This window comes from Cannabis sativa, chromosome 8, assembly GCF_029168945.1.
Source record: "Cannabis sativa cultivar Pink pepper isolate KNU-18-1 chromosome 8, ASM2916894v1, whole genome shotgun sequence".
NCBI classification, from domain to species: Eukaryota; Viridiplantae; Streptophyta; class Magnoliopsida; order Rosales; family Cannabaceae; genus Cannabis; species Cannabis sativa.
The window spans coordinates 46,380,280-46,395,783 of NC_083608.1; the positions used below are offsets into that span (position 1 = coordinate 46,380,280).

Consider the following 15,504-nt stretch of genomic DNA (forward strand, 5'->3'; position numbering starts at 1 on the left):
AAAAATTAATCAAATATCAACTCTAAAAAATTTCAAACTAATCAAATATATCACGAAAAAATATGTACTTAAATATGATAATACAAAAAAATATGGGCTTAAACACAACGCGATACAATGTAAATTAGCACAACAAGTCCAAAAACGTGTCATATAAACACAAATAGATTAACTCGAAAGCACACCACATTAAAAAGTCTAATAATTTAATAATAATAGCAATAATAAATATTTATTTATCAATTAAAATAATAATAGTGTTTAAATTCTAATAATTACAACTACTTTTTTATATGATAGTGTATAACTATTGTTGAAAAAAGATGTAAAAATAATTAAAACTATAAAACACATATTTTTTAGAAATTAACTCACCAAATTTAATAAAAATACAAAAATATAAAAATATAGAGCATGAATTTGAGAAAAAACAGGTTGGTCTATTTAAAAAAATAAATCGGCGCAAGTAAATATGGGAAGATGTTCTCATTACAAGAGGGAATAGAAAGATTACAATTAAAATACTCAAAATATAAATAAAAGTATTGCATCAAGATTACAAGAAAGCTAGAGAAGAATAAGAATAACACACAATAAGCTTGATCAAGGTTCAAGGATTTTTGTCTTAAAAGTCATTTTCTCCCTCATATGGACACTTAAGGATATTCTAGAAATACTCTAAAGGATTTATCAAACCTCATATGCTCAGCTTAGTGTCTAAGGGTGAGCATATCCTCACGAAGTTCTAACCACAACAAATAATTTTACCTACATCTCTCACAAGTGAACAATATGACATCTATTTATAGAGTTTTTCACTCACATATGAACATGAATAATATTGACCACCATAAAGCCATTTGATGTTATCAATCATAAATTGAGCATTTATGGTATTGATTGAGTGATTTGAAGGAGTTTTGAGCTGTTAAAAAGGCTCTTAAACTTTTAAAAATATATGCACTTGTATGCTAAAAAAACAGTAACTAGCTACTAGTTACCATTTTTTTTTAGCTTTAGTCAATTTTTTTCTAAAGTGTTTCAAATCACTCCCACATAATTTTAAACTATTTATACACCTTATAAATGAATAAATTAAGTCTCCAACAGTTATATTTTCAATAGCTATTATTCATTCACATTCATAAATAATAGTAACATCTTTTACTAATTTAAGTGTGAAAAAGAGGTGAGAGTTACATATTCAAGTGAATAAAAAATTAAAGGATTTTGTAATCTTCTACACACATTTTGTAACTCCATAATATATGTTACAATTTGACAAAATTAATAATTTTCCACACTTAATTATTTTATCTAAACATTATATTATATAAAATAATATAACAATAAAGTACGTCACAATTCCAAGCATGGGATGAAACTAAGAGTGTGCGAACTGTGTCGGGTCTACCTTATGAAATTATTACACAACACGACACGAAGCATATTTTTTTATGGGACATCACAACATGTCCTATATTCTTTTATGGCTCGACACAACACGACTAATATTTTAAAAATCTCAAAAAATGGGTCGGACTAGCACGATACACATGTATTTACACCCGTATTTTTTAGTATTTTATATGTAAAAAGAAAATTATGCTCACCCTAAAACTTAGTCCTAAGTTCGCCACTGACGACATCTTTGGAATAAAACAACCTATTTATACGATTTTGTTATGCACCAAACGAAATCGCTATATCACACCCTAAAATACTTGCTCTCATAAATATTGTAATTTAAAGAAGAATTTTTTTTTAGTGTAAATTAAAAATATGTATTCATTCAATGTAGGATGACTATAACAAATATCATTATTATTATGGGCTAAACAATTCCCCTAGAAAATATATAAGATTCAGTTGGTAAAAATATTACTAAGAGAGCTTGCTGATAATAAAAGTTTACTATTGATCATTAATATCAGTCGATTAATAGCCGCGAGTCCCGCTGATATTTAATACCGTTATGAATTTTATTTCTTAATTAATTATTTTCCTTTATTTTCTTTTAAAAGAGCTGAAAAGTTTTATCATTAAAATGAATCCTTAAACCATTTTGTTTGCAAATTAATAAAAGGGAAGTTATTGAAAAAAAAAAAAATAAGAGAGAAGATATTTAAATCCAATTAATCGCAAGATACTACTAATTGTTGCTAGATACTACTAATACATTATAACAATATTTGATAAAATAATAATAACAAGCACAAACAATGTTTTGTTCAAAAAAAAAAGCACATTACTTTTTATTTTTCAATCTTTAAAATTGATTTCTTAAAGATTAATCAATGAAAGAAAACAAAAATTAAACAATATTATCTTTTTTAACAAAATTTCTATAATATTATATTAATATAGTATCAAAATTTGGATTTTGCTAATTTTTTTGGAGCTAAAATAGAATAACACATTTAATTTTTTTTTTTAATAGTGGAATATAATATCCAATTAGAATGATATTATTATAGAACAATCCAAGGATTAGGTGCTAAATTCAACACGCTGACACTAATATTTTTTAGATACATAACATTTAGAAAAGCTGTCAGCATTAACTTCAGCGATTGTCTAGAGTTATTTAGAGAGTGTGCTGACCCCACTCACTGTTTGACGGTTGTGATTTTCGGTTACGAATAAGTATTAACGGTCATGATTTGATATTACCCCCATCTAATCAAAGAACTGTTATACCATACGACATGTACTGCACGATTCAAACCCAGCCAAAATCTCATCTGGTCCCACCAAACTATTTTCCTAATTTTAAAAATAAAAAAATCAAAATAAAAAAAAAATTCAAATCGAGCCGAGCCAGCATTGCCGCTCATCCACTTGCTACTACCACAGTAGAGCCATAACCAAACATTTTTACAGTAAAAGAGTGGACCCCACATTCTTTAAATAATATTTTTGCTAAAATTAAATTTAATATTAAGGCAATTGACAAAATTTTCCCTCAATTATTATATTTGTCTAATTTTGCTTTTTGTTTTATTCTTTATTACATACACCCCCTTCAACTAGATGAATTATGTGTATTATTAGTGGTGTCTAAGATTTTTTCTATGAGTGGTACTTTATAATTAGTTAGTATTATTTTTTTAAAAATTATTTTTATAAATTATATAAGACTTAATACTTAATTATGAGTATGACTTATGAGTATTATTAGTGGTGTTCAATATTTTTTTTTATGAGTGGTACTTCATAATTAGTTAGTATTATTTTTAAAAATTAATTTCTTAAGTTATATAACATTTAATACTTAATTACGTAATAACTTTTGAGTTCTAATGAATTATTGATCTAATTTTAAGTTATCCTAAAATTTAGGGATGTAGATGGCATATTATATATCAATTTTTTTTATATATAATAATATGAAAAAATAATATATATATTTAAAGTAATTAAATAAAAAAATTCTATTAATAAGCAAATTCAATATAATCTATGACATAAACACATCCTTTATAAAATAAAATTAACAAAAATAAGCTAAGTAAGCCAATTATCAAAGTAAGAAAGAAAATCCTAAACACTCTTTCAACTAAAACTCTAATAAACCGATAACAATAAAACATCAAACTTCAATTTTCGCCACCCGTTGTGCTGACCTACATCAAAATATGCTTCGAGTGTGTTTACCAAAATTAAGAAAAAAAAATCTAATCCAATCTTTGTAGTCTTCTCTTCATCTCGATAGTCATTAATTTTAAAATTGAGTATATATCGTAACTATTAATTAAAAATAAATAAATTTATCTTTTAATATCAGATTAAATATTAGTTTTTAATTTGTATTTTTGTAATTATAAGTATTAAATGGTTAACTATGTCTATCATATTTTTTAATTTTTTTCTTCTGCATACTTTATTTGTATTTAAATATTTCCCAAAATAGGGAACGAAATTAAATAAGTGCAATAATTGAGGACAAATTTGCAATTTGCAATTTGTCTTTATTATTTTATAGATTTTAATATTCGAGGTCAGTATTTACTGTGTTATTTTTTATTTACTGCGGTAAACCCAAGTTAAACCATCCCGATAAATTTGCAACCTTCGTTCCCTCCCTCTGTCTCTGGCGCTCACTTATTTCAACTTCTCTTTTTTCTCTTCTTCTTCTCTCGAGCTTTGCGGCCGTTTCAAAACGAAAGAGAGAGAAATATAGATATAATACATATATAATATATATATATAAGAGAGAGAAAGAGAGACTCAATCTTAGTGTGAGAAACGTATGCTCTTCTAGTCTTCTTCTTCTTCTTCAGGTGAAGAGAGAGAAAGAGAGAGAGAGAGCTATTGTCGAGCTCCATATTTCATCGCGCCGGAAAATGACGGTCTTCTCCGGGAGTAAGCAGGTGTTTCCGGTGGACTACGAGGCAGAGGTATCTAAACGCCTTCTCGAAGCTTCGTTATCTGGCGATCTGAAATCGGCACTCGACTGTATCGCTGATCCGTTTCTCGATGTCAACTTCGTAGACGCTGTGTGCCTCAAGACAAGGAAGACTGAGGTGGTTTTGCAAGATGAATCGGCGAGTGAAGTACGCGTCGATTACGAGGAGTTTAGAACTGATGTCACTGCTCTGTTTCTTGCTGTTCATGCTGGAAATGTTGGTTTGGTTAAGAATTTACTGGTAAGGTGGTGACTGAGGTTTTGATTTGTTGTTTGTTTGTTTGACCAGATCATTGTGCTAATTGAAGTTGAGGCTTGAACTGTTTCATTGAGTTTGAGTTTGAGTTTGTTCTATCAACGCTTTTCATTTTTTTTTTCTTCAGAAAATTTGAATTTAATTTGCATAATTTATTTTTGAAATTTTATTTAGCTTAGAACATAAGTTATTCTTTTTTGTAGTTTAATTAGGTTTCGTTGATTTCAGGGTCAGGTTTATACTTTATAATTGTTTGTCTTAGTGCTAGGAACATATTTCTGCGATTCTGAATTTAATAATATATTCTTATCGAAATTACAAGTAATAAATTGCTTATTGCTGGATCTTAATTTCTTATTTGATTTTAAACAAGAGTATTTGTGATATGTAATTTGAACTTTAGCCTTTTCTTGTGGTTGGTCAAGATTTTCATTTTAAACTTAAGGTTTTCCTTTTGTCTATTTAGTTTAATATAATGTGATTTTTTTCAAAACTTAGTACAAGAATTTAAAGCATTACAGTGTGTTTTTTAAATATGTTCCTTTTGACATCTGTAGCAACAGTTTCATTCACTGTTTGTTTTCTTCTTTGGATCCTATTGACTGAATTTCATCACTAAAAATCACTGTTTTCGTTTGTATGTAACATTTAGTGGACATTATCAACCAGTGTACGGTTTACTTTGTTCTTTGAAATGACTACTTTCAGTCCTTACTTAAGTGTCATAACATATTTTTGTTATTGTTGAGGGCCGAATTGTAAAATCCAAATTTTTACTCACTCATTTTGAAACTCAGTTGACTGAGTGAAAAGTAGTCTTTTATTAAAAACAAAATAAAAATGTAGTAGACTATGAATTTCCTAGATAAACAAGATTTGAGAAAATGATTTGCAGTATGCACCTTGGAAAAAAATGATAAGCTATTTAGAGTATTCAATAATGGAAGAGCTGATATAACAAATGTTTCTGTTTCTAAATTTTATTTGCACTATTTAATTGATTATTTGGTCTTGAAAGCCCATACGCGGTTGTCTCTAAGTACACACAATACATCTCCCTTACCCTTTTGTTTTTGTGACATTCATTCACTTCCCTATCAAAAGTTCCATGCTTCTTTGCCTTGATATTTCGTACTAAGCGAATAAACCAATATGCAAATGATTGATAATAATGTCTCTGTGGACTCTTGTCATTGGTTTTGCAAACTAACAGCTGGTATGTTGGAAAAAATAACAGAGCATTGGAGCCGATGTAAATCAGAAACTATTTAGGGGCTTCGCAACAACAGCAGCAGTAAGGGAGGGCCACCTTGAAATTCTTGAAATCTTACTGAAGGCTGGGGCTTCTCAGCCAGCTTGTGAGGAAGCTCTATTAGAGACAAGCTGTCATGGACGTGCTAAGTTTGCTGAGCTGCTAATGGCTTCGGATCTAATTAGGCCCCATGTTGCTGTGCATGCCATGGTCACAGCATGCTGCAGGGGGTTTGTCGATTTGGTGGATGCGCTCATCAAGGTAAAAACTTTATATTTACTTATAGTGAACATAGCAACTGTTTACGTGCTACCACAGGAAAGTTGACTTTGTCATAAGTATAACCTAACAGACGGATAATATTAATTATATTAGTAGAGTTTCACCCCTACTCCTTTTTATTAATGATGAAATGCACCCTGAATTGGATGTCAGGGTAGATAAATATTATCAGTATTACTCTGTTTCAGGATGGTTGTTTGGATGTTAAATGCTTTTGATGCCAGAGATCTTCTCAGTTTACAACTTTAAACTTTTTCACAGCTTTTACTGAAATTGCAGAGACCTTTATTTACTCCAGAAACTTTTAATTGATATAAGTGAATGATGAGGAAAAACACTTTAATATATTGCTGTCTGTGATTATATGACTCATAACTAACCTAATGCTGCAGCATTTAGAGGCAGATCTTAATCTGGCAGGGACCCAAATTAACATTATTGTTCTTGCTTGATTGCAGTGTGGTGTAGATGCAAGTGCAGCAGATAGAGTGTTGCTCCAATCATCTAAACCTTCCTTGCACGCCAATGTTGACTGTACAGCGCTAGTTGCCGCAGTCGTTAGTAGGCAGATCTCCATTGTTCGTTTGCTGCTACAGGTAGCCTTTTCGCATTATTAATCAATTATTGTAGACAATTACGATGCACCATACTACGTATATGGACAAGTTAAGTGGGGTCCCCGCTCTACTTGTCACTTAGAAGTCTTCCGTGTTTTCTGTTTTTTGTTTATTGATCGTACAAGCGTCTTATAAGTTGGACTCTGTAGTTTGGTTATACAGTATAGAACCCCATAAGTAAAAAATTTAGGAATTTAATATCCAATTGTTTAGCATATGCTAAATTGGGATCAAATACTCCTAATTAGCTTTGTGAACGATGAGTTCTTTTAACTACATTTTTTTTCGAACTCCACACCGGATGGGAGAAGATCTTTCCTTTAATTGATATCCATATTCCTGTCCATGCAAATCTGACACCCAATAAACGGGTAGGTCGTTCCCTCTATCATGACGTCTCAATTACTGTGACAGCTGGAAGTGAAACTTTGGATAACCAGTGGTGTGGGTTCTGTGTTTGCACAAAATCTGAACAGAAAATGTACCAATTTCTTTATTTCCAGTAGGACATTTAGTCGTGCACGACAAAGTTTCACTGATTAATTTAGTTAAATATATTATTTTCCCTCAATCTTAAAGCCACGTCACTGAAATATTATTTGGCTCTTCTTCCGAAATGAAACAGGCTGGTGCTAAGACAGACATCGAAGTACCGTTGGGAGCATGGTCTTGGGACACAGCTACAGGAGAAGAGTTTCGTGTTGGAGCTGGACTTGCAGAGCCTTATCCTGTTACCTGGTGTGCCGTTGAGTACTTCGAAAGTAGTGGTGCCATCTTGCGAATGCTTTTACAACATCTCTCCCTCCATACCCCACACTGTGAAAGAACCCTCCTTCACCATGCCATCTTGTGTGGCAATGCAGGAGCTGTAAGCGTGCTCTTAAGTTGTGGAGCCGATGTAGAATCCCCTGTTAAAACAACCGGGGGTACCATATTTCGTGCAGTACACATGGCTGCACGTCTAGGATTCTCTACAATTCTTCAATGCCTTGTAGATTCTGGTTGTGATATAAACTCCAAGACTGGCACTGGTGACACAGCTTTGATGATTTGTGCAAGATATAAACAAGATGCATGTTTGAGAGTATTAGCCATGGCTGGTGCTGATTTTGGACTGGTTAACGTTGAAGGTCAGTCTGTGAGTTCAATTGCTGAGTCAAATAGGTGGCTTCTTGGTTTTCAGCAAGCAGTAATGGATGTGATAAAAGCGGGAAAGTTACCCAGCTCCAGCAATCTCCCTGTTTTCTCATCCTTGATCTTTGCAGCTCAAGCTGGTAATATTGAGGCCTTGGAAGCTCTGATTAGTTGGGGAGGATTTAATGCTGATTATCAAGATGACAATGGCTTTTCAGCAGTAATGATTACTGCTATGAAGGGTCATGTGGAAGCATTTCGCTTCCTGGTCTATGCAGGTGCTGATGTAAAGCTGTCTAACAAATTTGGTGAGACTGCAATTACACTATCAGAATCGAACCAAAATCACGACCTATTTGAGAAAGTTATGCTCGAGTTTGCACTCGAAAAGGGCAATCGGAATGCTGGAGGGTTCAATGCTTTGCATTATGCAGCTCGTCGTGGTGATTTGGATGCTGTCAAGCTGTTGACAAGCAGGGGTTATGATGTGAATGTCCCGGATGGGGATGGTTACACTCCGCTCATGTTAGCTGCAAGAGAAGGCCATGGTACAATTTGTCAACTGTTGATCTCTCATGGAGCCAAGATCAATTTTAAGAATGGCAAGGGTGAAACAGCACTGTCACTCGCTAGGAAAAATGGCAGTATGGAAAATGAAGCAGAGCATGTATTGCTGGACGAAATTGCTCGTAACTTGGTGATGGATGGTGCTCAAGTTCAGAAGCACACAAAGGGTGGGAAGGGGAGTCCTCACCAGAAGGAGATAAAAATGGCGAGGAATGCTGGAGTACTAAGCTGGGGAAAATCAAGCCGGAGAAACGTGATATGCCAAGAGGCAAACTTGGGGCCAAGTCCTACCTTCCGTAAGAACAGAAAGAATAAAGGCGATGCAGACGAACCTGGACTGTTTAGAGTGGTTACTAAAGGTAACAAAGAGGTGCATTTTGTATGTGGCGGGGGCTTTGAAACGGCACAACTCTGGGTTAGGGGTATTAAGCTTATGACAAGAGAAGCTATTTTTGCTTAGATGATGGAGGTGAAAGGTGAAGATTTTTCAACTAAGTAGGATGTATAGTCTGTTTAGATGTTTAGAAGAGTACTTTTTCTTGAAGTACTGATCTTTGTTTGCTTGTAAAGGTTTTGATCCTTGAATAGTTTTCTAGTTTGTAAATCGCTGTCACCTAGGCGAAAAGGGGATTTCTTTATTGGGTAGCTGACATTACCGTCATAAAAAAAAAAGGACCGATAAAGAAAAAAAAAGGCTTAAAATGGTGGGATTGCAACCAGCTAATAACAACAAAAATACCGTTGAGCAAAATAACAAAAAAAAAAAAAACTTGTGAGCCATAGGGAAAATTATATATTGGATTGTCACAAAGAAGAATACACAAACGCCAAGTGCTCTGTATAATAATGGGTGGCATTACAATACAAGAAAAGTACCATTATGTCATTGTAAAATACTCAAAATTGTAGAACTTTAAAACTCTTATTCACCTTAAGCTCATATATGGAATCAGTAAGCTAATTTCCAATATGGGAAACATTTCAACGGAAAACTTGGGTAAACAACATGTGACAGATCAAAGAATCCAGTCAGTAAAAAGGGTTGATTCTTTTTAACAATGATGTGGTAGGGCTATTTCTGCAACAAGAAAACAAATGACACCACACCACTGCCACCTTAGCTTGTGATCTCCTTTTCCTTTGCCTTAGATAGGTCCTCTGCAGTCTTAATGAACTTTTTGGTCAACTCTTCAACCTGGGAAAAAAGTCAAAAATCAGAAAAGACAAGGGAGGATAGCCTAACTTCCATACAATTTTTAGTAAGCAATCTGTTTATGGCTCACCTCTTTCTCCAATCTTTTTAAATCATCTTTGGGGTAACTTGATTGCAATTTCTTTATTGTATCCATTGCCTGAATGAGCAGAGTGACCAATAATGCATTTAGAGCAAACATAGAAGCATTCGGAATAATTCCAGCAGACATGAAATAATCTTTTATACAGCACTAAGAAGAAACTTAAATTATGAGGAAGTACATAGTAAAAAACTGTTTTTTTTTTAATAATTTTGGCTTGGATGTTCATAAAGATTATGAGGAATTTGTAAACGGGAGATCAGACCAATAGAAACAGAAAATTTATTACTCTACCTTTTGACGAGCCCTTCTTATACTTTGTCGGGCATCTTCACAAGACTTCATAACCACTTTACACACAGCCTGAAGAAATAGTGAGAAAATTCAAAAAATGAGGGAGAAAAGTTAACAAAAAAAGTTGAGAGGAATATTGTGTTGTGTTACCTGAATATGCTCTTTTGTCAATCTGGTCATAAAAAAATGAAGAAAAAGAGCACTTAATCAATTGAGTACACATGTAGCTTAAATGAAACAAGTACTACAAAATTGCACCAGCTAAAAAAAGAGCTATGTAACTAATGACATGATCAGATCAACTAAGGCCAAACGAGTGCTTACGGAGGAATAACCGCAATCAGCCGCTCACCATCCACCCTAGGATTTAGGCCCAAGGGAGAGGAAACAATGGCGCTCTCCATGCTTTTCAGAGCCTGTAGCAAGTAGTCAATCAACAATGACGTTAACTATAGGTGCCTAGTGTTTCATATTGCTATAGGTGCAATTAAGTATCAAGTCCCCCACATGCTCAAACATATTCAAAAGAGCTTAGTTTCTTACAGTGGGATCAAAAGGATTAATCGACAAGGTTTTAGAGTCTAAAACTGAAACGACAGCTATCTGATTCAAAGGCAACTTCACATCACCAGTGTCCACTATAATGTGGTCGAGCATTCCTGCATTGCCATTATGCAAATGATCCAAAACGAAATTTCAAACAAACCGAGAATTGTATACAGAAAAATGAACCAATGAATGAATTTGAAAATGCACCTGCGGATGCCCTTCCAGTTCGGAGTTTGGTTAACTCCCCTGATAATGCAGCAATGGCCGCTTCCATCTGTGAGGTTGCATTGGACTTAATAGTTGGTCCCATATCTGGTAATACTTCAACTGAGCTCGCAGCAGAGTCATCCTCTACACAATTGGAAAATCACATATATAATATACCCTAAAAAGAAAGTCCACAGCTTTCCCTAACCAATCAGTTCTTAGAAAATTACTTGACTTGCGGCCTTTGGCGAATCCTCTGCGACTTTCTCTGATGAAATCAATAGCCGGAAGAGTAAGAACCCTACGTGCCTCGGAGTTGCACACGCCATAGTCAGAGCTGATCAAATATGAGAAGTCTCGGCTGTGAAGAGCGGAGCTCCGAATGAGAAGGACGTTTCTAATTGAGAACGCGCGTCTAAGAGAGATCGCCATGGTTGTCCGATCTTCAATGGTTTCATTTCACTGAAAATTAATCTTTAGGGTTTTACATTTCCAATAAACCCTGCTCGGATCTGACAGGGAAGGAGGGTTCAGCAGTTGGGCCTTAAACCTGGGCTTTATGGTTGGGCCAAAGCCCAAATCCCACTAATCAGGTGTGGTCTATATTTCTAGATTTTAATTGAACCGCCTGAATGTGTTGTAGAAAAATGACACGTCACTATGGATTTAATATTTCCTTAAATAACAAAAACAGAAAATTTTACACGTGGCTATGTTGTCTGATTTTGAAATATCTAAATGGGCTTAGCATTGAGGCAGTGACCAGAAACCACACCACCATATCCGTAGTCTCAAGCTCTCAACACAGCTTCAAACTGTGTTCTTGATCTCAATTCAAAGATGACAATGAGGTATTTCTGTGCAGTTCGATCTGCCCCCTTAGTACCTTTACCAGGTGGAAGTTTCAGCTCTTCAAGGTACCCCTTTTTATGTCTTTCTCTCCTTGTTTTTTTTTTTTTTTCCATTTCATACTCCCCAAATTTATTAATATAGAATGTGTTGTGATTGTTAGAATAAAAAATTAGAACAAATTTTTCATCTGGGTCTTTAATGATAGTTGAGAATTTTGGTTTAAGCTCACCACTTTTCATGTACCAGGGATTATTTATTGTGTTGTGGTGGAGTTGAATAGAATGGTAATTGAAAGGTATAGGGGTTGCTTGAATTGTAGTATCCCATTTGTCAAAGCATGGAGTTTTGTAAGCTTGAATAGGAAGTTGGCTGCTTGGTACATGTTTTGGAAGTGGATTATTGTTTATAAGGATAGTATAGTATGTAGTTACATATCATATTACAAGGGATTATGTTTATTCCTTGTGTTCATATTATGTTGAAGTGGAACAGATTGATGGGAGTAGGGATTCTAGTGTTTAAGAATCCAATTTTTCAAAGCCTAGGAAGGATTAATAGGCTGAAATAGGAAAGCTGGCTGGCTTCAGTGCCAAACTCCTCCCACCAGTACCAGTGAAGACTAGCTGGGACAGTTCTGTTTTTTCTTCATTTGTCTTTTCTAAGTTGAAAATTTATGGTCTCTCATTTTCTTTTTCTCTTTTTCTCTCAGGGCTCGAGTAGCTTTCAGTAGAAAAATCTTCTTCTGTCATGCCAAGTTTGGTGAGCAATTAATTTAACAACAACACTTTTACTTGTTATTTTACCCTCTCCATTAAAGTCAGTTCACTGGAATTTTTTAGCACTCTCTTTGGACAATGTTGACCAAGTCATTGGTTTCTTTCTTACAGCAGATTCTGGGATAGAGGGTACGGTTAGTTTAAAAATGGTATCTCCAACTCTTTTAGCAGCAGAAAAAGAAGAAGCCAAGGCTGTCTTAACCTTGTTCTTGAAAAAACAAGGTTTGAGTAATGTTGTTGCTGCAAGAACCATCAATAAGTCAGACTCCTTTATTGAGCACCTAATCTCAAGGCTTCATGTTGTTCACAAATCTCGCTATCTAGTAGGTTCGGGTTTCAACATGTTACTACTTCTTTTAACTCTTAAATAAATTTAAATTGTTATCCATTATGGGGCTCCTTGCTTATAAAACAAACTCTCATTGTTGACATTGTAGGAAGGGAGTTAACAACCCTTGAGATCAGGGAGGCTCTTATTCCCTACCTTGAAACTCTTCATGAGGAGAATGGGGATCTTATAATAGATGTGGTTGAAAGCTTTCCAAACCCACCTGTTAAAGAAAAACCAGTTTCATCTGTTTCTCCATCTGATACACCCGATACACCTGTTACACCCGTTACATCTGCCAATAGTAAGAAGCTGAAAGCCATATCTCGAGTGAGTGAGATAGACATAGATGGGAATCTTCGGCCTAACATCCTATACCTCCAAGAACTTGGCTTGGATCTCGATCAGATTAAAGGAATTACACGAAGATTTCCCTCTTTCGCATACTACAGCTTGGAAGGAAAAATAAAGCCAGTAGTTGAGTTTCTTCTTGATCTTGGTGTGTCAAAATCAGATATTCCCAACATCCTTCACAAGAGACCTCAGTTGTGTGGAATCAGTCTCCATGAAAATATTAGACCCACCATGAAGTTCTTAGAGGGTTTGGGGGTGGACAAGACACAATGGGCAAAAGTGATATACCGTTTTCCAGCTTTGCTCACTTATAGCAGGCAGAAGATGCAGACCGCTGTAGATTTTCTGTACGACATTGGCCTATCCAAAGAGAACATAGGTAAAGTTCTTACACGTTGGCCAAATATAACAAGTTATAGCGTGGAAGATAAGTTACAGCCTACTGCCAAGTATTTTCGCTCGTTAGGTGTTGATGTATCTGTCCTTATTCTTCGAGCTCCACAAACTTTTGGTCTAAGTATTGAGGCAAATTTGAAGCCAATCACAGAGTTTTTCTTGGAGAATGGATACACCAAGGATGAAGTTGGGACCATGATTTCAAGATATGGAGCATTATACACTTTTAGCTTGAACGAGAACTTGATACCAAAGTGGAAGTTTTACTTGACCATGGAGTATCCAAAATCAGAGCTTGTCAAATTCCCTCAATATTTTGGTTACAGCTTGGAGGAAAGGATCAAGCCCAGGTATGCACTTATGAAGGAATGTGGGGTGACATTACTACTGAACCAGCTATTGTCACTATCGCGTAGTAATTTTGAAAAGGCTTTAGAGGCGAAAGTGAAGAAGCTAGTTCCAGATGAGGATCAAAGCTCGTAATAGCCACAGAGGCAAATTAACTGTGAAATATTTGAGCAGGCATTAGAAGAAATCAGGATTCAAATATGCCGGGCATTTTCGAATGTCGTTACTAGGCTTGAGTCCTATAAACTACTGCATTTTACCTCGGAGACATAGGGCCTCAATCTTGTTACTAAATTTTATGGCCTATAAAAGTGAACATAAAATTCTTCATCTAAGCAAAAAAACATGGGCTTTTTCTCTTCTCTGGTGAGCTCTAACAAAGCTGCAAGCAGTTCCTTTGCAGCATCTATTTCCCAGGCCTTTCCTTCTGTCTTGATCTTCCTTTCCTAATATAGTCTATATGAAAAGCTAGTGGAAAGTAAACTAACTATAATGCTTTCATCTTATTACCAAACTGTTTCTGAAACAAGTTAGACTTTTGACACTTGGGTGAAAATGTAACTGTTCTATAAATTCTGATAAACATAATCTGTTAGGATTTCAGTATCATTCTAATCTTTTCTGCTCTTTTTCTTATTTTTTACCTATATGAGTTCAAACATTTTATGTGTATATTTTGAAAGGCTTTGATGTTTACTAAGAGGACCATAATTGAGCTGAATTGGAAATGAGGACATAGCATTTTGGCTAGTAGGGAACATGGATGTTTCATAGCTCTTCTGAGTCATTATTATTATTACGGTCAAAGTAGTGTGTTGTGTTGTGTGTCTACACTTTTTTCTTAGCACTTTTGAGGGGAAAAAGGGAGAGGTCATGGGTTCGAACCTAGACTTTGAAGCTATTAAGCTATTAACTGATTGTAAAATACCATTACGCTACACTCAAAAAAATAAAATAAAAGAAGAACAGTGGATGGTGACTGGTGAGAGTGAGTACCGAGAACAAAAGTTACAGTTGACAATTAATTAACTTACACTATTTTTGGTAGGAGGGGGGAGATGGGTGGATGGAGAGGGGTGGAGGGAGAGTTGTGGAAGGAGAGACTAAATCACTTGTTTGGCAAGACGGAGAAGAGAGATGGAGGGAGACATTCTCCCTCCAAACTTTCAAAATTTAATTCCTCTAAATTTGAAAGGATTGTAGAACAAGACAAAATATATTTTGCACAATGCAATAACTACACTTAAAAAAAATAATAAAATTTTATTTTTAAAAGGATAATTTTGTAATTTTATTAATCAATTTTTTCTCCATCCTTCCCACCTCACACCTAATATCAAACAATACAAAGGAGAGAACAATCTTCTCTATCCATCTTACTCCCTATTCTCTCTAACCTCTCCATCCATCCTACTCTTTCTCCCTCCCACCAAACATAGCCTTAATGAGAGGACCATAAGTATATATTAAACTTATAATCATGTAATAAATGTGTGAACAAAGTATATGACAAGATTAAGATATAATTTCTAATTTTTATTGAAAATAAATAAGTTTACAATAAATTGAATTTTATGCTTAAACAATTT

At 34.5% G+C, this 15,504-nt stretch overlaps 3 protein-coding genes across 4 annotated transcripts; 2 read left to right on the plus strand and 1 right to left on the minus strand.

Annotated features, from left to right (window-relative positions):
• Window positions 1-4,094: 4,094 nt before the first annotated feature.
• LOC115701364 (uncharacterized) lies at window positions 4,095-9,120 on the plus strand. Its single transcript, XM_061102086.1, has 4 exons — window positions 4,095-4,649; window positions 5,902-6,177; window positions 6,657-6,794; window positions 7,441-9,120. The coding sequence occupies exons 1-4, from the start codon at window positions 4,347-4,349 to the stop codon at window positions 8,974-8,976; spliced, it is 2,253 nt and encodes a 750-aa protein (XP_060958069.1). The 5' UTR covers window positions 4,095-4,346; the 3' UTR covers window positions 8,977-9,120.
• Window positions 9,121-9,296: 176 nt separating this feature from the next.
• Window positions 9,297-11,433, minus strand: LOC115701367 (uncharacterized). Its single transcript, XM_030629146.2, has 8 exons — window positions 11,092-11,433; window positions 10,862-11,005; window positions 10,649-10,764; window positions 10,430-10,521; window positions 10,256-10,277; window positions 10,106-10,174; window positions 9,800-9,868; window positions 9,297-9,711 (listed from the first exon to the last, which is right to left on the minus strand). Exons 1-8 carry the CDS (start codon window positions 11,291-11,293, stop codon window positions 9,634-9,636), a joined length of 792 nt encoding a protein of 263 aa, XP_030485006.2. The 5' UTR covers window positions 11,294-11,433; the 3' UTR covers window positions 9,297-9,633.
• A 139-nt stretch (window positions 11,434-11,572) lies between these two features.
• On the plus strand, window positions 11,573-14,515 carry LOC115701365 (transcription termination factor MTERF5, chloroplastic). Of its 2 annotated transcripts, none has more exons than XM_030629144.2 (4): window positions 11,573-11,778; window positions 12,423-12,472; window positions 12,601-12,816; window positions 12,927-14,515. In XM_030629144.2, exons 1-4 carry the CDS (start codon window positions 11,702-11,704, stop codon window positions 14,048-14,050), a joined length of 1,467 nt encoding a protein of 488 aa, XP_030485004.1. In that variant the 5' UTR covers window positions 11,573-11,701; the 3' UTR covers window positions 14,051-14,515. The 2 variants fall into 2 exon arrangements, with proteins under 2 accessions (XP_030485004.1, XP_030485005.1); XM_030629145.2 differs by having other exon boundaries at window positions 11,574-11,778; window positions 12,604-12,816.
• Window positions 14,516-15,504: the final 989 nt, after the last annotated feature.